The following is a 23,292-nucleotide window of genomic DNA, read 5'->3' as shown; positions in this document are numbered from 1 at the left end:
GAACTTATTAAAGAAACTGATCTTGTTTTAATTTATTATAGCAAAAATATGAACCCAGTCCAGTACCAACAGGCAGAACTGTATCTTAAGCAAGCTTGCACCTGCTTCGCTCAGCATAGCATATACCACATAAGTGTTCAACTACTTTTTTAGCTGTTTTTGTCAAAGAATGCATAGTTTAAAAAAAGGTAAATCTCTTTTCAGCATTAAAAAAAGACTCTAATGTTAGCAGAAATTCACAATGTACTATTGTGTTAAAAATTATAAAGCAGCTTTTATTGGGAGGGGTGGGTATAGTTCAGTGGCAGACCATATGCTTAGCATGTATGAGGTTCTGGGTCCAATCCCCAGTACCTCCATTAAGAAAAAATAAATAAACAGAAAATAAAAATAAAAAATAGCTTTTACTAATTATTTCTGAGTGCTGAAGGGAAGAGGAAAATACAGATATTGCACAGAAGGGCTGGGTGATGTAAAGTGTATTCCAAAATGTTAATAACAGCTATCTTGTAGGTACCAGTATTACAGATTTTCTGCTTAGTGTTTTTCTATATTTTTCAAAATTTTTCTAATTTCATTATTTATACAATCAGGAAAAAACATAGTTAAAAAAGAGACACAGACCCCACAGTAGAAATTTAAAAAATATAAATTCTAAGATAGTAATTTTAACTCAATACCCTAAGTCTGTGTCTACGGAAGTCATAGCATGGTAGTACATATCATAAATTTTAAAATAAGGAGACAAAATGTGAAAACTATACAACTAAAACAAATAAAAAGAATTTAGATTTTTATATAAAGCTCATATCAACAATGTTGATATAGACATTAAAAATAAAAATTAGAGATCATAGGTTGCATTAGTAGAACTAGAATTTCTAGACTAAAGAGTTGGGCATCATGGTTTAATTGGAGTAGATTCCAAAGACAGGAATTAGGCCAATCAAGATCTAAGATGACAAGGTGAACACCTGCATGTATTTTTGCTCCCTCCCAAAATCCCACAAAACTACAGTAAAGATATATGTGTATTTTTAAGCACACAAGGCTATGAGGACAGGAAGAAAGAGGGGGGAGAAAAAAAAGGCAAGGCAGTTGGTGGGCAAGGCATCCGGTGGGCAAACAGAAACTGACCTGAGCATGCTGAATCCAAAGCCAATGGTGGGAAAAATCTATAACTACTGTCCAAAATGATAGCCACAAGCCACATGTGGCTACTTCAATTTAAATAAATTAAATCAAAATAGAGAAGATTAAAAACTAGAGGATTATTCTAGAAGGTCCATCATATCAATAGGAGTTCCAAAAAGAGCAAAGTGGGGGCAGGTACAGAAAAAGACAAAGGAACAAAAAAGACATAAGACATATAGAAAGCCAAATGACTGGCATAAATCCAACCATATCAATAACGTTAACCATGAACTGATTAAACACTCTAATCAAAAGGCAGAATTTGTGAGATAGGACAAAAAAATAAGATCCAACAAATGCTGTCTACAACAGACACTTCAGATTTGAAGATACAACTAGGCTGAAAGCAAAAGGATGGAAAAACATATACCATGCAAATGAAAACCAAATGAAAGCAGGAGTAACTACATTAATTAATATCACACAAAACAGACTTTAAGATAAAAGTGTCACTAGAGACAGTTAATTTTATAATAAAAGGATCAATTCATGAGAGAGATGGACCAATTGTAAATACATCTAACACTAAAGCCCCCAAATAACAGAGCAAAAACTGACAGAATTGAAGAGAGAAATAGAAATTCAACAATAATAGTTGTAGACATGTACTTTCAATAATGGACAGAACAAGTAAGACAGAAAATCAGCATGGATATAGCAGGCTTGAACACATTAACCACCACCTAGACCTAACTGACATCTATAGAACACTCCAGCCAACAATGTAAAATGCACGTTCTTCTTAAGCACACTTGGAACATTCTTTAGGATAGACCATTTTCTAGGTCACAAAAGAAGTCTCAGTAAGTTTAAAAGCACTAAAATCATACAAAGTATGTTCTCTCACCACAATGGAATTAAACTAGAAAACAACAGAAAGAAATTTGGAAAATCCACAAATATGTGAATATTAAATAATGCACTCCAAAATAAGCAATGAGTTAAAGGAGGATCACTAGAGAAATTATAAAAATAGGGCTGTAGCCAAGTGTCAGCGCCCCAGTGTAAAATCCTATGCAAGTCAAAGCTGCAACTCCCCATTTTCTTACTGAAAAGTAGAGCTCCTGTAACATACACAGAGTCCTCAGCTGATCTTCCTCTTCATAGGAAAGCTCCTTGGGGAAGGGAGAATGAGGAAGGGCTGGAGTAAGACAGACAATAAAAAGCAGAGAACATCACGCCAATTAATGCAGAAAATTCAAGCCAGTTGTGCATTCTTAAATACACACAACCAAAGATCACTAGTGTATAAAGCAAACCAGTAACACGAAAGAGAAAAATCAAAATAAATACAACTGATTCTGGAGGAAAGAATACAGGGGATACAAAAGACATCTGGCAGCAAAAGGCAGGAGGAACTGTCTAGTATTCTTAGAAGAATGAGAAGCGACGCTGACATAAAACAACAAAAGGGTACCCACATACACAAACATATATATAAAGCAGTGATCAACAAACAGTATACAGTTCTTAGATACTAAACATATGATTATTAAAATAACTTCAATAATAGGGTTGGAGAATAAACGAGAAGAAATCTCCCAGAACATGGAAGAAAAAACAAGTAACAGAAACAAGACAAATGATTACAAAGGATCAGTTTATTTTTGTTAATTTTAATTTTTATTTTTTTAACTTTTTTTATTGATTTATAATCATTTTATAATGTTGTGTCAAATTCCAGTGTAGAGCACAATTACAAAGGATCAGTTTATGACCAAGAAGAGAAACTACAAAAACAGAGAGAGGAAATAACAGGCAAAAATTGCCAGACCTTAAGAGATACTAGTCTTCAGGTTAACAGGCTGAGTGTCCAGTGCAATAAAGGAAACACTCACATGCATACACACACACACACATCCCATTATGAAATTTCAGAAGAATAAAACATCCTACATTCCAGAAAGGGCAAAAAATTTATTACCTATAAAAGAATGAACATTAAAATGCTATCAGTCTTCTTAGCACTGGATGCTAACAGATGAAAAAATGTCTTCAAAGTTTTGAAGGAAAACTATTCTGAACCTAGAATTTTATATCCAGTCAAAATATCACCTAAATGCAACAGTAAAATAAAAACATTTCAGACATGCAAGGACACTGAAAATTTACTTCCTGTGCACTTTTAAGCAGTTGCTTGAGGGTGAGCTATAAAAAAAAATGAGCAAAAAAAAAAAAAAAAAAAAAAGAAAAACAATAAAAAGGAAAAACAGGCCTACATTTTTTCAACCGTGTACACTAGTTAGGGAAGGTATCCTGAAGAATACATTTCAATTCAAATCTATGAGTAAGAAGAGTTAGCAAAACAAAAAAAGACAGAGTCCAGTAATTGAAAAATAGTTACAGAATCACCAATCTTCTGATTATGAGTACCAATTTTCTCTTTTAACAACAGTTGAAATGTGAGATTCCTATGACTGCCAAAAATGCTTTTAAAAATATTAAAATCTATCAGACAGCCATGGTTTAACTGCTTTGTTCAAATTTTTTTTTAAAAAGTGCTTTCTATCTTCTACTTTAGCAGTGACTGTTCCTTAGATTAAGTGAAATACTTTAGTTCCTTGAAGGAAGGTCTGTAAATGTAATAACAGTAGTGGCAAAACATAAACAAGCCAAATAAAATTAGAACTTTTAATTATCTAATTTATCTTTACTGGGTAATTCCTTTCATCTAAACATCTCACAATGTTTTCACAATATTAGCATAAGAAATAAGAATTGCTTCATCTTATGAAGAGTAAACAGTAAGTTTCAGAATTACCACTTAGAAATTTCAACAAACTACATGTTGCTTTTAAAACGTCTCAGCAAAACATTAATTTTTATAGCTCTTTAAAGCTTCCCTTGGATATCATTCATCCATATGACACAAAATTAAAATAAAATTTTAAGTAAGGCAGAACTTCACCAAATGTTACCTACTCTGACGTTAAAGGCAGTATTCAGTTAGTAGCAATTTTAAAGTAACCAAAAACAACAAAAAAACTTCCAAGAAAACAGGCTAGACAATAGGCAATGTTGAAGATTTAATATTTCAGAGTACTTGCTTTGGTAACTTTAGATCAAGCCTGACTACTCTGAGATAATCAGTTAAATTGTAATTCATTTACACAGCATTTATAAAATTAAGACAACACACAGACAAGGCATCATCAAACAGGAGAAACTGGAGAGTTTGGAGGGTCAAATTTAACCTAATTATCCACTAACTATGTAATCTTGGGACGGTTTCTTAACTCTTTGCCAGTGCAGTTTCCTCCCACGTAAAGTGGATTTATTGTCTACCTCATACTGTTAAGGTGAAGATTAACTGCTGGATGTCTGGATATAAAGTGACTCCTCAAATCTATTAGTTCCTACATTAAAAAAAAAAAGTCAGATCCAGATTATTTTTGGTTTCATTAAACGAAATTTCATGAAGTGAGGGACAAATCTTAAAGTAATCCCAGAAGGAAATTTTGAATTTGAAGAAAGGAAAGAAAAAGCATGTGTATAAAGAAATGAGCTACACACTCTTTGCCCCATCCCCAAATTAATGCCATGTAATGAATTATAGGCCCACCTCTCTAAAATGTAAAGGTGAACAGAATGAAAGGATAAGAAACAGCAGAGCAGAGTAACATCCACATGAAATTAGTGACCATAGATCATAAATAGAAAAGAATCAAGCTTTAAGAAAATGCAAAATAAAAAAGATAATTTTAACAATTAAATATGTTAACTGAATACGGAGATTAAGTTAGAAAAACTTCAATGGGAGAAGAAAAATCCACTTAAGAAAAGAAGCACAAGATGCAAAGGATAACAGAACAACCAAAACTTTAAATCATAAAGTGAAGAAATGTTAAGGCACCCTAATGTTCATAGCAGCACAATTTATAATAGCCAAAATATGGAAACAACCTAAATGTCAATCAACAGATGACTGGATAAAGAAGGTGTGGTATATTTATACCATGGAATACTACTCAGCCTTAAAAAAGAATAAAATAATGCCATTTGTGGCAACATGGATGGACCTGGAGAACATCATTCTAAGTGAAGTAAGCCATGTGAGAGAGAAGAAAGAAATACCATGTGATATCACTCATATATGGAATCTAAAAAAAAAAATATATATATATATATATACACACACATACACACACACACACACACACACCCCCATGTGCTATTACTCGTATGTAGAAACTAAAAAAAAAAAAAGACACAAATGAACTTATTTATAAAACAGAAACAGACTCACAGACATAGAAAACAAACTTACGCACTGGGGGAAAAGGTGGAGGAACAGATAAATTGAGAGTTCAAGATTTGCAGATACTAATTACTATATATAAAATAGATAAACAAGTTTCTTTTGTATAGCACAGGGAACTATATTCAATATCTTGTAGTAACCTACAATTAAAGAGAATATAAGTATGCGTATGTATGAGTGAACCATTATGCTGTACACTAGAAATTAACACAACATTGTAAATTAACTATACTTCAATGAAAAAAAACAAGAGCTAAGATGAAGAACACTGTATCTTGGGGATGAAATGGAGAGCCAATTGTATTAAGCCAATTCAAGCAAAACATAATGAAAACTTTATCTTGTAATTTTTTTCAGTGCATTAACTTTGGATCCTAAACACCCTGCTAATGATCAACTAAACAGAAAGAATGCTGGAAGTAAATACAGACTTTGAGTGTGACAGCCACTGAAAGTGTTATCTCTTATTGTGAGAAATAAAATGACTGGCTCCAGCTACTGTGCTCTGAAATCCTTTGCCTGTTCATACAAGTGAACACACAGGCATCCCACACCAGTCTATTATTCCACAATAGGCTGACTATTCAAGTAAATGTGCATCCACTGAGGAGTAGTTGTAGAAGAAAGAGTACTCAACTTTAGTTTGCATACATGCAGAATATCAGGTTACTCTACCACTAAAGGCACAGTGGGAAATTCAAACTATCAGCCCCTCTGTAACATATATAAAAATGATAATAAAGGAAAAATATTAACTATAAAGAAAGCAAAAAACATTGTTATAAGTATTTCAAAGTCCTAAATAGCACTTACACTTTAGACAATGGAATACAGCAAAATCTGAAAGCCTTTTCTAATGTAGAGTGTTAACCTCATAGGTGTGGGGAAGAAAAAAGTTGGTATGTGGAGGTGAAATAACAGGCATTATTTTGAGAGTATTCAGTAAAAAGAATCCCTAGGATGCCTGAAAGTGGAGAAATACACAAGGGAGAAAAGAGAATGCCAGGAAGAGTATATTCTTAATTTCATAAAGAATTTATACAAAGTTGACATAAGCTTGGGAAAAAAGATCACTTTAAGTCTCAGAACTGATTACAAATGAAAACTAATGAATACTCTATTAAGAGAGAAATCACCTCTTACTCAAAAAGACCCAAGAACAAGACTCACCGATCTTCTAAAACTTTAATGGTTTCATGAAGCACTTTCTGCTGCTCTCTCAGCTGTTGATTTTTGGTGAAGAATTCTTCTAGTCTCTGTGCATCTCTAAAAGTCAAGAAGTAAGTTTTTGTTGTTGTTGTTTGTTTTTTAGGGAAAAATACTCTAACAAGATTATTCTGTCATTAAGCACTCCAAAGTATGATCTCACCACTTACCTACCATGAATTTGTTGTATCAAAACAAACAACTTAGAAGGTGAGGGTTGAATATCTTGTTAATCATAGTTCAAATTATACTAAAATTTGCTCTGCAGTATTTTTATGTTTTATAGAAATATCATCCTGAGCGCTAGGCATTCATCAAACACTGGAACACTGGAGTGAATTCTGATGCCACCACTGACTCAATGTTGTCAAAACTGCTATTAAAATACATTTAGGTTTTTTTTTTGTCTACATTTGTTAAAGTAAATAACAGATAACTACTCATATCATCTCTATTCTAATTATGAAGTGTTTATACTTTCTAATTTACTAAGTTTTATGTTGCTTAAAGTTTTATCTGGTACTACTTTTAAGCCAGGGCTTATCATGAAGCGTAAGTACGCTAACCCTATATCCTGATGCCTAGGTTTGAATCTCAGCTAACATCCACCACTGCATGACCTGGTGCAAGTAACTTTAACTCTCTGTGACTCAAAATGTGGATATATTAATATGTATCTACCTCATAAGAAATTTGCAAGAAGTAAGTAAGTACTAACAAATATATAGCATGCAGAACAGTACTGGTACACAGTAAGTTCTATTAGGTATCTGCCATTATAATTTTAGTCAGGAAAAAACAAAGATATCTAAAATTTTCTTGTAGTGGATTACCTGGTTACTTTCCAAGGTTATGTTACATTTTATCCCTCCATCATTATATTTCATAAAAGTCACATATATAAAGTATGCATATATTTTAATTCTATGAAAACCTATTAGAAACTGAATTGGGATTTTCTATGGTGTCTTGAAGCTGAAAATATAGGGTAATATCTTCGTTCAAACATGTTTCCCCAGTCCCCTCAAGGGTCTAAAATATCAGATCAAATAAGAGTGACAAACCAGTCTGCCACGAAAAGGAGATGTTCAAATGACTGTGCCAAAACTGATAAAATTTAGAATGAAAGATCACTAGCAACAAAAGAGATGAGCAAAACAACTAAGTCAAAATGTCAGATACCAATATGAAGGTACTTCTTAAATACTGGCTGAACATTTGATACTGAATGAAAAAACAATACATCTAAGAGTGGCCGCGTACTACACAACAAACACTCTTCTGGTAGCATATGTAGATACATGAAACTTTGGAAATAACAGAGAGCTGAAATTTGTTAATTAGGCTGTTTCTCATTTAATAATAAAAAAAGATTTTCTAATACTTCTAGAAAATGTATTTAATATAGAAGCAGCATCAAGTTTTCACTGATCCTATTTTGGGAGTATTTAACAAATACTCAACTGTCAACACTTCTGTATGTTTAATTTTCTAAATGAATTTGTGCAAAAGAGAAGCATTAACCATGTGCAGAGACAACGATCATCAAAACACAGGTCTGAAACAATGAACTGACTGACAAATACAGTATAGTTATTGATTTCTTGTCTAACTGCTTTTTCCAGATGGGAATCCCTAAGGACTTTACAGATCAGTTTCCATCTTAATAAATATTTTATGGAAAAAGATTATACATATATAAAAATTATGTTAGAATATAAATATATGCAAATATTAACTAAGGCTATATTCAAAATTATTACTCTTTTTCCTTTAGAGTTTTGAATAACTCGCCATCAACTATACAGGGTCCATGCTAAGTAAAGCTAATTTCCTTATAAATAAAACACTGAGATCAAACAGGATATCAATATCTATTACTTTATAAATAAGACATCAGTATTATATATACTGATACTTACAAAATTCGTTCCTTTTTCAGTTTGGTTACTTTTACTTGCAAACCTGAAAAAAAAAAAAGAAAAAAACCCACAGTATTTTATTTATATACTTTACCACTTTTAAAGCAGTTAATAAGTTTCTTTATGAGCCTAATGCTACACTATTAAGTCACTTGAGTCTGGTCTCTGAACACTGAGCCAGGTCTCATTAGTTTTAAGTGTATTTCCCTTACTTCTACCCTGAGGTCACAAAAAAATATCTGCAACATTATTGCTTTTAGTCAATTGTGTGACAGCCAAATAGAATGAAAATTTCTCCACCTAAAGTGAGTTACTTCCTTTCTAATAGCATGGGCAAGCATATAATTAGAAGTTCACTATAAATGAAAGTTTATGTCCTGGCACAGCCTACGTATTTGCTAACAGCAATAGTGCTTATGTAGACTCAAGGCTTCTGGGATTAAAACAGATTGTGTCAGGAAGTCCTGGACTAGGAACACAACTGCTTACAAAAAAGTACTTAACAAAGGGCACTAGTGCTTTTAGCTCAAGATATGTATTATTTGTGTTCTATGTATTTTTAACTTTAATTGAGTCTGACACAAAAATATAAGACCACTGCCTTTGGGACTTGGGTAATTATTGCACAGAAAGTAAGCCAATGGGCACTGAAACTACAAAGAAAGGATATGGACAAAACACAGTGACATTTCTCATTCTCAGAAACAATAACTAAAAGGAGAAAAACAGGGAGGGTATAGCTCAGTGGCAGAGTGCATGCTTAACATACACAAGGTCTTGAGTTCAATCCCCAATACTTCCATTAACCAAAAAAAAAAAAAAAGAGAGAGAGAGAAATAGCTATTAAACAAACATGAAAATAAATCCAACATCATCAACAATATAAATCTAAACCTAACAAATTACTTAGCAAAGTTATAAAAATTTTAATACCTTAATGTTAATAAAAGTGTTGCAAAACTACAGTGCCATGCTTTGAAGGAGATAATATAAATTAGTATAATTCTTTCGGAAAGAAATTTAGCAATATACAGTGGGGCCCTTTTTCATCAATATCTCACTTCTTGGATTCTAACCTAAGAATATAATTCAAATGATAGAGAAACTCATAGTCACAAAGAATACTTAACACTTCATTGAAAGTTTTAAAATTTTGTATCTATTCAAAAATTTCCTTTATTTGGGGCACAGTTAATCCCTAACAAATGCTTATTAGTTAACTAATTTCTGAAAAATCAGATTTACTATTTGTCTTTTGTATTTATCTATGGATTCTAATATGTTATACATTTAGAAAAGCTTTCTATATAATGTGTGTAGAAACATTAATACATCTGTCATTTTTAAGAACAGGATTTTTCATTATCTATTTAATTTAGGACACTCTTTTGAACAACATCATTTAGATAAATAAGAGTTTTAGAAAAAAATATCTATACATTTCCCCACCGCCTCTCACTCCATGGTGCTGTCTAGGGATGAGGTTAAAGTCATATAGATACTAAATGGGAAGTCACCTTTTCTTACTGCCCGAATAGTAATGATTTAATGCTAGGAAATCCAGATATTATGGAAAACTAAAGGCCCTGGAGAATTTTTTTTGTGTTATACTTTTGCCCTATGTTTCAAATTTCACCTCTAGGAAATATCCAACTGATATGATACATTTTATACTCAATTCTATGGCCTACAATTTGAATAAATATTGTGAATAAAATAGTGAAAAAATATAATGAATAAACCTGTAACTAAATGTTCATAGAAGCTTTATTCATAATAGCTAAAAATAGTACAGACAACCCAAATGTCCTTCAATGAGTGAACTGTTAAAAAAATTAACAAAACTGTGGTATAGCCTTACACCATATGTACTATTCAGCAATAAAAAGGAATGAAGTATTGACATATGCAACAACTTGGATGGACTGTAAGGGAGTTATGCTGAGTGAAAATAAAAGCCAATCCAAAAAGTACATCCTATGTGGTTCCACTTATATAACATTCTTAAAATGACAAAACTGTAGAGATGGAGAACAGATTATGGGTGGCCATTGCTGGAGGTTTTGGGGTGAGAGGAAGGTGGCTGGGGACTTAAAAAGGGTAGCATGAGGAATCCTTGGTAGTCACAGGAATCTATATATGTGATTAAACTGCACAGAACTAAATACACACACACAAGTGAGTGCCTATGAAATTGGTGGAATCTAAATAAGATTGGTAGATTGTATCAACATCAATTTCTTGGTTGTAATACTGTACTACAGTTATACAAGATACTACCACTGGGATAAACTGGATAGAGCGTATTCTATAGTGTGAATCTACAATAAGTTCAAACTAAAAAGCTAAAAAAAATTTATGAAAAAATATTTGCCCTAAGAGAGTTGGAACACTGTTAAGATATAAAACATAACAATAAAGGAAAAACACTTTTTAAGTGTTAAAAATAAAAACTGATGTGATCATTTGATTTTTAAGAAATCATTTCCAATTGTAAAATGATTATAAATCAATAAAAGATGTTAAAAAAAAAAAAGAAATCTTTTCCATCTGTCAAGTTCCTAGCTAGAGAAACTTCCTTCTTTTTCAGGTAGTGAAGACAAACTGAAGAGACCTTGAAAGTACTTAGTGAAGAGTCAAATCATTCTTGAAGAATTAAGAAAACAACTTGTGACCGTACTAGGCCAGAGTGAGCAGTTTTTTCACTCCTTTCTACCATTCCCAAAGTGTGCAAAATTTACTTGCTGACAGATTTTCTTGTTTTTAATCTTGGCCAACTTCTAAAACTGAGGCCCACCTTTAGAAGTGAAAAGTGCACCCAAGATGAAATGGATTATTGCCATGAACCATTTCAAGAAAAGAAACAATGGGATAGAAAATCCATATAAACTTCAAAAGAAAAATCTCGGGAAATACGGAAAGTCTACTCTTTTATCTTGTTAAGTATTCAACACCTGTGAGGCATTTGTCCTGTCATGCAGATCAGCCCTAAAACAAGTTTATGTGTGTATGTGTGTGTGTTTAAATTTTAGCATTTGCTATTCATCAAGTCAATTAGGCATCTACAATTAGAACCCCTATAAAGTGTGCTTTAATCCTGCTCCACACCCATTGGAAGGAATGAGGCTGTACAACAATGTAGCTCCTGTATGAACAAGCAGTCTGTTCAAAAAAGAATTTGGGATTGTAACACTGGCAACCTTAGATACCTATTGAGGAAACAGTGCTCAAAAGACAAAAAGCACTGTATTACATACAATTAACCCTATACTCACGTGTGTATGAATTCTGGGGGAAATGAAACAATTAAGGGCCCTTATACGTAGTCACCTAACACAAGAAACAAATTTAAGTAAGCATTCAGAAATAAGGCAAGAATTCAGTTTGTTATAAACAAAATAAAATTCACTGTGATGTTAATTTTTACTCATTTTGGTGCGCTACCCAGAACAAACCATAGGTGTGTGTACTGTCACTGTACAAGTTGTTTATGGTTTTGAGCTGTAAACTGTAAGCCTAATAATACCATTCTCGACAAATAATGGCTTTATACATAGCTTAAATAATTAAACGTCTACCAAAAACACAATTAGTATTTCTGTAATTACCTAATAAATGGGATTTCAACTCCAAAGTAAAAGACACCTATCTTTATGAGATACAGCCATATTTAAGGTGTGCTTAGTTTACTCTTAAGATTTAATTATCTCAAAATGGGTAAATTAATTTTTGTGGATTTTATTCAATTTATGTTTTAATGCAAATAGGAAAATAACACATGTGAGTGTTACTAATAGTATTCTTTTTTTATTGAAGTATTGTTGATGCATAATATAACTCACAGGTGTACAATATGGTGATTCACAATTTTCAAAGGTTATACTCCACTTATAGTTATTATAAAATATTGGCTATATTCCCCATGTTGTACAATATATCCTTATAGTTTATTTTATATATAATTGTTTGTACCTCTTAATCTACCCTATATTGCCCTTCCCCCTTCCCTCTCCCCATTGGTAACCACTAGATTGTTCTCTATATCTGAGTCTTTTTTGTTATACTCACTAGTTTGTTGTATTTTTTAGATTCCACATATAAGTGATATCATACAGTATTTGTCTTTCTCTGTCTGACGTATTTCACTTAGCATAATATCTTCCAAGTCCATCCATGTTGCTGCAAATGGCAAAAACTCATTCTATTTTAAGGCTGAGTAGTATTCCATTGTGTCTGTGTGTATATGTATGTATGTGTGTATATATATATATGCGCCATATCTTCTTTATTCATCTGTTGATGGACAGGGGTTGCTTCTGTATCTTGGCAACTGTAAATAATACTACTATGAACACTGGAGTGCACGTATCATTTCAAATTAGTTTTTGTTTTTTCAAATATATATCCAGGAGTGGACTTGCTGGGTCATATGCTAGCTCTATTTTTAATTTTTTGAGAAACCTCCAGACTGTTTTTCCAGAGTGGCTGCACCAATTTACATTCCCACCAACAGTGTACAAGGATTCCCTTTTCTCCACATTCTCATCAACATTTGTTAATTTGTGTTCTTTTTGATGACAGCCATTCTGACAGGTGTGAGGTAATATCTTACTGTGGTTTTGATCTGCATTTCCCTGAAGATTAGTGATTCTTAATGATGAGTGGGACACTGATGCTATAGACCAAAATGACATGCAATTCTTTTCATTGCTAATTTGTGTAGTCTTAATATGAATGTCATTTTTTGGTATTTTTGATGAAACATCTGAGAAAATAAGTGGAGCAATCCAAAACTGAATCAAGAAATATTTATCCTGTCATATTAGAGCCTCCATACTTTCCCTTTTCTTCAATGGGGTTCCAATTTTGTCCTAAAAAAATCTGCCTATTTTTCTACAAAACTGATTACCCATATTTACCAGATGCAGAAAATTATTACTAGACAAGATGTTAATGGCAGAACCTAGCATGGACACAAAAAACATTTATTAAAATGGTGGCATTCTAAAAATCTTATTATCAGTGCTTTTTAATAATAAACTTGATATTGAAAGACATTTAAAAAGGCAAAAAAACAAAACAAAACAAAACAAAAACCTGTATCCAAATGAATTCAGATGCATCTAAGTTGTTCTGAATATCTAAGTAGGAATTATATACCTCAAGTGCTACCATTCAGAATATTTCTTTTCCATATTTTTTAACCTGACATGAAAGTTTAAAAGTAATGAGTCAATTTTGATTCCTATATATACTTCAAAACCTGCAAAGTCCTGATAAGTCCATGTTTGATGTCTTTCAAATAGCCTCTTATAATAGGTTTTTCCAAGTGGATCCCCTACCATAAAAAAAATTAAGTACCCTTCAGGCATGTCTTTGATGTTATCACAGAGTCAGAAGATCTAGTTTTATATGGAACTATGTGGAGCACATTGACAAAGGACTGTTAAGAAAAGTCTTGCTTTCAACAAATCTGCCTGGTCCCAACCAAAATGTTTTTAAATAACATGCTAATTAAAATAAAAAAAGTAGTGCTCATTCATTTAATACTTTAAAGAATCCATAAGTGATTTTAAAATTGGTAAAAGTAATCACTATATTACAATATACCAGAAGTTATTGTCTTTCATTAGCTCAAACATATATTCAATATCTACCATTCATAAAGCAAATGGATATTAATCAAATACATCAACAACTGCTGTATTTCTCCCTTAAAGTTTTTCAGTGTATATAGACTAATGCTCCTGGGAGTGTGATGGTTATTAGAGTATAGCCATGAGGGATATACAATTTAAAAAAAATTATCCACTATGTAATATTTGTGGGTCTTATATGACCCACAAATAATCTGATAATGGCATGCTGTTCTTACTATTTTTCTTGATCCTTCTTCATCACAAAATAGAAGTCTCCTTAAAGAAGTTGTGGTATATTTATACAATGGAATACTACTCAGCCATAAAAAGAATAAAATAATGCCACTTGCAGCAACATGGATGGACCTGGAGATAGTCATTCTATGGGAAGTAAGCCAGAAAGAGAAAGAAAAATACCATATGATATCACTCATATGTGAAATCTTCAAAAAGAAAAAAGAGGACACTAATGAATGCATCTACAGAACAGAAACAGACTCATAGACATAGTAAACAATCTTATGGTTACCAGGGGAAAGAGGGTGGGAAGGGATAAATTTGGAAGTCTGAGATTTGCAAATGATAACCACTATATATAAAAATAGATAGAACAACAGATTTCTTCTGTATAGCATAGGGAATTACATTCAATATCTTGTAATAACCTTTAATGAAAAAGAATACGAAAATGATTGCATGTATATATATATGCATGACTAGGACTTTATGCTGTACATTAGAAATTGACACATTATAACTGACTATACTTCAATTAAAAAAAAATTCTAGCAAAAATAAAAATAAAAAAATTAAAACAGAAGTCTCCTGAAGACCCTGACACACCAATGAACATGGAGAAGAAATCTGCCAAACATTTTATCCTTGTTAAATTAAGAACCTAAAAAATGAAACTGGCCCAGTTTTAAATGGAAATGTATGAAAATTCTAAGATGACAATTATGTGCCAAGGAAAACAAGCAGTTTGGTTAAGTAACGAAACAACAGCAAAAAATAAGTCGCATATAAAACAGTATGTACACTTGTCACAATACAAAAAACTACATGCATTTTTTTAAAAACTAAAAAAGAATAAACAAATGTCATTCTTGTAAAATGGTGATTTATTTTTCCTTTCCCAACTTTCTACAGTATTATCTAAAAATGGAAAATGTAAAGTAAATGGGTAGTAAAGTATTTCAGAGTTTTAGTGAAATAAAATTTTGATTTTTTTATATATTATAAAATTTCAAAAACTGATATTTAAGAAAATGTTCCACTGATGCAGCTATAAACTATGCAATTCAGATACCATTTACTAATTTCTTACTATATGCCAAGCATTTTTATCTACAGGAACAGTAGGTAGAAAGATGAGTAAAATAAGGACTCTACATAATAAAATTTTAGTGATCTTCTTAAAACCAGTTATAAAAAACAGAAAGTAATTTTTTGAAGGATAAAGAATTTAACCTTATGCTTGAAGACAGCAGGATGCTAATACTCCTCTATCAAATGTTTAATAAAAACTCAAGTACAACTTGTTTTATTTAAATTGCTTCAAAATATTTGTATTTCCTTTACCTCCAGGGAATAAATAAACTTTTTTTTAATACTATATAGATCCTATGATAGTTTAAACTTGAAGCTGTTCCTATTGGTAAACGTACATGCTGGGGTCATAGCATTATAAACCAAAAGAAAGACAAAGCTTGGCCTACAGCAGAGGTTGGGAGATGTTATTATTCCTTTCCAGTTTTAAAAGAAGTGCATGTAGCTAATTACATTGTTGTTATCAGTGTTACCAAGACAGACTGTCTTGTATGTGGCTTATTTTTGCTATCATTCATTGTATAATTATATTGCATAAATATTTTCTTAAAGAGAATTAATACAATGCCCCAAAACCCCACTGTGTCTTCTTCTCTGTTATTTTCTCTGCTACCATTCCCACCATACAATTCATAACTCACTCACTGAATGAACAGCAAGTCAAGTCTAAAACTCAGAATCTTTCCTCAATGTTTCACACTAGATTTTCTGGGGGAAAAACAGTATAGTGTAGTGAAGAACAGAATTAATGTAAAATATTCATATTTGTCCCTGGACATATGACCATAAGTACAGTTCACTTTAAAATCAGATCTTTTACCACTAACAACAAATTTGAACTCCTGCCTTTTCATATATTTGAAGTCAACCAATCTGCCTCATATATAAACAGCTCCTATCAATCAATAGGAAAAAGGCCAACAAGCCAAGAATAACCAAGTATATAAACAGTTACCTTACATCATATACAAAATTTAACTCTACTTTGAGATGAAGGACCTAAACATAAGAGCTAAAACTATAGAACTTTTATAAGAAAACACAAGGGAAAAGCTTAATGGCAATGAATTTGGCGATGATTTCTTGGATATAATACCAAAAGAAAAGGCAACAAAAGAAAAATAAAATTAGACTACCAAAATTAAAAACTTCTATGCATCAAAGGACATAATTAACAGATTGAGGAAGCAACTCAGAATGACAGAAAATATTTGTAAATCATATATCTGGTAAGAGACTAATATTAAGAATACACAAAGAACTTCTACAACTCAACCACAACAAAAAGCAATTTGATTAAAAAATAGGCAAAGGACTCAAACAGACATTTCTCCAAAGATATACAAATAGTCAATAAGCATATGAAAAGAAATCACTAATTATTAAGGAAATGAAAATCAGAACCACAATAAGATACCATCTCACACTCATTAGGCTGGCAAAGAAAGAAAGAAAGAGAGAAGAGAAAATAACTAACTTTTGTAAGAATGTAGAGAAACTGGAACACTTGTGCATTGCTGGTGGGAAAGTAAAATGGTGCAGCCGCTATGGAAAACAGTATGATGGTTCCTCAAAAAATTAAAAATAGAATTGCCCTATCATTCAGCAATTCCACTTTTGGGTATATACCCAAAAGAACTGAAAGCAGGGCCTTGAAGAGATACTTGTATACCCATGTTCATAGCAACATTATTCACAAAAGCCAAAAGATAGAAGCAAGCCAAATGTCCACTGATGGATGAATGGATAAGCAAAATGTGGTCTATACATACAATGGAATATTATTCACCCTTTAAAATGAGGGAAATTCTGTAATATGCTACAACATAGATGAAGCTTGAGATTTTTGCTAAGCAAGAGGAGCCTGTCACAAAAAGACAAAAGTGTATGATTCCACTTATATGAGGTACTTGGAATAGACAAAATCATAGAGACAAAGCAGAATAGTGGTTGCCAGTGGCTGGAGGAAGAAGTGACCACGGAGTTATTGTTTAGTGGGTACAGAATTTCAGTTTTACAGGATGAAGAGAGTTATGGAGATGGTGGTGATGGCTGTACAGTGTTATTAAATACCACTGAACTGTACACTTAAAAATGTTTAATACAAATTTTATATAATGTATATCTAATGACAGAAAAAAAAAATCCCCATTCCTCTCCCTTACCAAAAAGACAGGAAAATAATAATTTTCTAAATTTCCCAACCATTTCAACTTTCTCATGTTTATCATTTTGGTCATTTTTCTGTATCCTCCTAGAAGTCAGCAGTTTAAAAAACCATAAAGGGGCTAAAGAAAAGTAATCAGTATGTGAAACCTGTTATAACTTTTTTGTAGTATCCCATTGTCTCCAGCTGGTATGGTTCACAGCAGGCATTGATAATACATAATGGTTGCTGCTTCATAGTGATAGAAACAGCTAACATATATGGCTATCTGCCTGACACTCTTTCAAATGCTATACATATATTAAGGTATATAATACAATACGAGGTAGCTATTATTAGTATCTTTATTTTATAGGTAAGGAATTTGAGGCACTATAAAGTTAAATAACTGGCACAAGGTCACCACCTCTATTCAAGTGGTGGATAAGGCTTTCAAATACCGGCAGTCCAGATGCAGAATTCAGGGAATTAACCACTCCATCACAGGGCCTCTTTTCCAGCATAGCACTATTCCCATCCACTCTCAATCAATGAAAGCAGGCACAGAGATGGAAGTTTTAGGGTTAGCACACTATATACTGTTTTACATAATGTGAAGCTATCAACTTTTCTAGCATCATCTGTCCACCTCAACAGTAAATTCCTATCTCCCATCCCATTCCTTCTTGGAGATACAACAAACTGTCTATAGTTCCTTGAATAAAATCAAGCTATTATCCATAAATTTGCATATGTTATTCTTACTACTCAGAACATCCTCCCTCTCCCCCCACCATCTTTTATGCCTGGATAATTAGACTTAATTCAATTGTAAAGCCTGGTCTGATAGTCTGATAGTATAACACACACACACACACACCCCACCTATCCCGGTTCTTCCTTTATAACCCCAGATAACATGGTACATTACAAATAGGACTATATATGACTCATACATATTACCATTCACAAGGTCTGGCACATAGTAAGTGCTCCCCAAAACACTTCTTGAACAAGTGTCTCCAAGTACTCTGAGGCTGCAAGAATACTGGGGTTCATATTTCAGAACCTATTAATTAATGATGAGTCCATTATGAGGTTCTTCCAGAAACTAAATTTACCACGGGTAAGTTCCAACACAGACCCACACAATGTACTTTAGATTGAGGTGGATCATATTTTAATGGCTCTCCAGTGTTAATCTTAAAACTATAAAGCACTGCAGTATTAAACCTATGGTTGCAACAGGTAATCAAGAAACAAATGTAATATGAAGTGTTTCCCACACATGGGAAAAACATTGTTACATTAACACCACAGAATTAGACAGGTATGTTAAGGCTTAATATCAAACCTTGAGTTTAGCATTAATTGTTTAATTTTAATAGTATACATTAATACAATCACATATAATATCCATATACTCATCCCAAAGGCATCAGCTCAATCCTCTGAACGTTCACTGCACTTCACATAAACCTTTTAGCACTGGTTTCATTATACTGTAATTATCTGTTCACATGACTCTATCGGACTGCAGGATCTTTGAAGGCAAACTGCCATTTACTTTTGTATCTCAGTGCTCAGTGGCAAACAGATAACTGAAGGTTTACTGAATGACCTAGGTAGTATTTTTATGTCTATAAACAATTCTGCAAATAATTTTACAGAAGAAAATTAAGTTTAGAGGTTATGTAACTAGACCGAGATCACAGAGGAAGTAGATAAATGAAATCAGAATTCAAATCCAGCTCTTCAGTCAACAATTTCTACGCTCCTTCCACCACACCATACCTATTACAAGTAAATAACTACATCTGGTGCAAGAGCTACAGCCTGCAGCAGCTGTCTGTAGTTAGAAAGTAACAATTCAATGATAAAAACGAATCAGAAAAAACTCCATTTTTTTCTGCAAAAAGTAAAGGTCCTTTAAAAATGGTTAAGTTTGAACTGTCATACAAAATTACTTATTACTAATTTAGTCTCCGCAGAATACTGTTGTAAGTATTTAAAAAAGTTACCTTGTACTTCTTTATCATGACACTCCTTTAGTTTTGTCCAAAGATCCTTAAAGTCATTAGATACATCTGCAGAACCAGGACTTCCACAGCCGCTTCCCGAGATGTTCATCTTGCTTAATATGCTCCACACTTTATTGCCTAATGTTTTCTGACCTTTTCTGTTACATTATATAGGTCTGAAATTGTCTTTGGCTAGTTTAAATACCTGAAACGACAGATTGCAACATAAATGAGTTCTGCATTTATCTTTATGTAATTTGAAGTCAGGATGACTTCAAGCCCAGCCAGTTGTTCTGTTTTCCATATTTACCTACAATCACTTTAGAACTGGCAGGGGCAAGGGGAGGAGGGTGGAAATGAGGAGAAAAGACGATTATGGTGAGAAAAGTCCGATTTCAGTTATCTGGCCTTACTGAGTTAAGCTAAATTTTCAGGCAAATTTTTTATTCCACCTACAAGGAAGTTAACTGCCTAAATTATGTTAAATTGAAAGGATTCTGATATACAGAAGTTTGTAATCATTCGTGGTCAGTATTGATTCACCATTCTAAAAGAATTTATTGCTTTTTTAACTTTTGAGTTGATATGGAATGTAATATGTTGAACCAAAAACTGGAAAACATTCTGTGATATTCTTGACTTAACAAGCATTCACATATATACACAAACTCTATACACAGACACATACTGTAGAAAAGCAAGAAAGATGACTGACATATTAACATGAGTATCAGAATAGCTTTTTCATAACAAGAGATATCAGTGTGCAAGATATAGACACAGCAAAGATCTATGAATACAGAAACATCTAATAACAAGGCCACTAGGGTAAAGCTATTTTGTGCCTCTCAGAGTAAAGGCACATGATTAAATTTATTACTTGTGTAGCCCCTGAAGGAAGCAACAGGCCATAAAGAAGTTCAAGTGGATTAATAAATATTTTAACATGTGTTCTTAAACTGAAACCATTAACTAGCTACTACTAAAAAAGTAAACTGATTAAAAAGTCTACTAAACTTCACATCTGGCTCCTTAGCCAATGCCTTACCATTGCTAACAAGTACCCAAACTGTTTTGTCTCTTGCTATTTCTTGAGGTCTTTGATGAAGAGGCTAAGATAAGCAATGGTATTTCTAAAGGGAGCAATATCATGTGAGAAGCTACCTGGTAAACTATACAGCAGTAAAGAATTAATAATACATTTATTAAGCTTTTCAAAAATTGTGAATATACTTTTTTTAGGTAATCAGTGAAAACTGAACAGGTTCTATATTTTACATATTAAGAAATTCTTTTTTATTTTCTTGGATATGATAATGAGATGGTCAGGTTAAAAACAAAGTCCTTTATCTGTTAAAGATAAATAATGAGGTGTTTACAGGTAAAGTGATATGTTCACTGGGATTTGCTTTAAAATATTCCAGCTAAAACAATAAATGGATGTTGGTTGGGGATATGTATCATGCAGAACTGAACTCTAACAATTACTGAAGTTGGGCAGTGGATGGGTATATGAGTGGTTCATAATTCTAGTGTCTCTCTTGTGTATGTTTATTATTTACATAAAGTTTTTAAACGTGGGATTGGGTGCTCTGCATTAATACAGCTTTATTTACAAAGAGGCTTGTATTCATCTATTTATTAACCCTAAAAGATAAGTCAATGGGCCTATACTATTGCCAATAAAAAACACCATTTATTAAGTGTTCACTATATACCAGGGGTTGTACTGTTCTATATTCTTTTTTTTAACTTAATCTTCAGAAAAACTGAATAAAACAGCTACTATCATTAACTTCATTTTAGAGTTGGAGAAACAGGTTTAAGAGATAAGTAACTGGTCCAAGGTCACATTGCTAGAATATGTCTATGTCAGGGCTGGAACTTAAGTTGTGATGCCAATTAACTCCAAAAATACCTGTAAGTAGCCAAAAAACAAAAGGCAAGTATTTCTATTAAGCAAAAAGTTCAAAACAAAGTTTTAGTTACTTCAATGAACAATTTATAATTGAAGAGTATTAGTTTAAAACAAATAGTGTACAATAAGCAACCTTTAAGAAACATATCTATCTTCAGAGGAGGTAAAAAGGTTAAGTGCACCCCCCACACATAATAACAATTTATCAATACTAAATTTGCAAATTCTGACTCAGAAAATCCTTTCCAATCTATCCTGCAAGCCCAGCACTTTTTGCTGGCATTTCTTTTGATACTGAGCATTTCGTTGTTCGCTGCACGACGATGCATTTTAATTTCTCAGAAATGTGCATCTTGCCTCTCAAGTTGCATTCTAGGCTCAAAGGTCTGCAATAATTTGATGCATTCCTATGCATCCTGCTGCTGCCTAAACCACCACTTTGAAGATGCTCAGTAAAAGTTTTCTTTCCTGTCACACCACACATATTCATACAGTGAGGCAAGAGCCGCGCCTCAGATCACACAAGGGCCCTGAACAAATGAACAGTGACTTTGAGTGGTCCTCTTACGAGCAGAGCGGAGATCTGGAGGCTCCCATCCCAGGACCCTTAGCCATCAGCCGCTCCTCCCGCGTCGGACAGGGTTAGCGGGCCGTCCTTACCGAGACGCTCCACAGGAGAACCTCACGATTGGCGCCGGAAGCGCGCGCGGCGCCCTCCGGCACAGGTCGGCGCATGCGCGAGGCGGGCTCGGCGCCGGGAGGCAGGGTCTCAGCAGGTGCGGAGCCCGAGGACAGAAACGAGAGCGAGTTAATCCTCGCTCCGGCCCCACCCCCTGCCTACTCCTCAGACTCGGCCCCAGAGCCATACAACCACCGCCACCCCGGGGCCAAACGCCTACGGTCAGCCCGCCGTTCTAGACCGGAAGCAGCCGCTAGGACCCAGCGCTCTGGGTGGGAGAAAGGAGATTGCTTTTACTCACGACTTCCAAGATTGCCTCTGGATTCTCGAAAGACCCAGCAGGGCAGCGGGCAGGCTCTGGGGCTGGGGAGGGACGGTCGTTCGCTTTTCTCCTCTTTCCCTCACTAATGTGCCAAACCCGCGGCGGCAAAGCCACCCCCTCGGGGCAGCCCGCGCTTCCCGGGCATGGGGGAGGGCCCCAGGGCCCCCCGCCCGCCTCGCCCCGCCCCGCCCGGAGCCCGCGCGACGTCACGCGGGAGTTCCCGCGACGTCACGTCCCTTCCTCCCTCCGCAGAGCGAGGCGGCGCCCCTCCCTCCCTGAGAAGAGGAGAGGGGTGGGTCGCGCGTCCTACCCCGAGGGGCGGTGACTAGAGAGTGAGCGCCACCTCAGCCGTCGAAGCGGCTCCAGGAGCTGGCGGCCCCCACAGCGTTTTTGAGGTGCCCTGGAGAAGGCTCACGCTGTGGGGAGCTTCAGGTTTTACTGAGAAGTTGTCAGTCTGTCTGACTTAAGCCCATTTCTGGAAAAGCACGTACGAGTGGCCTGTACCAGATGGAACGTTAAAATTCACTGAGGAGGGAATGGACACGGCTGAGTCTAACGTAGCTTAGGCCTCGTAGCTGTTACCTAGTTTAGTGATGTGACCTGACAGGACTAGGTCGCGTGGCCTTGTACAAAACGATGTATACTTTGCTCAGGT

The 23,292-nt window shown here is 34.2% G+C and overlaps 1 protein-coding gene across 1 annotated transcript in view; it reads right to left on the bottom strand.

The window, feature by feature from the left end:
* Positions 1-22,419, bottom strand: part of RBBP8 (RB binding protein 8, endonuclease) — a 59,815-nt gene extending 37,396 nt beyond the window's left edge. Inside the window, 4 exon segments of the mRNA XM_014562620.2 lie at positions 6,626-6,721; positions 8,584-8,626; positions 19,719-19,923; positions 22,205-22,419. Of these exon segments, the coding sequence (XP_014418106.1) occupies positions 6,626-6,721; positions 8,584-8,626; positions 19,719-19,827 (248 nt within the window). The 5' untranslated portion in view covers positions 19,828-19,923; positions 22,205-22,419.
* Positions 22,420-23,292: the final 873 nt, after the last annotated feature.

This window comes from Camelus ferus, chromosome 24, assembly GCF_009834535.1.
Source record: "Camelus ferus isolate YT-003-E chromosome 24, BCGSAC_Cfer_1.0, whole genome shotgun sequence".
Lineage (NCBI taxonomy): Eukaryota > Metazoa > Chordata > Mammalia > Artiodactyla > Camelidae > Camelus > Camelus ferus.
This window is presented reverse-complemented; position numbering and strand designations above follow the sequence as displayed.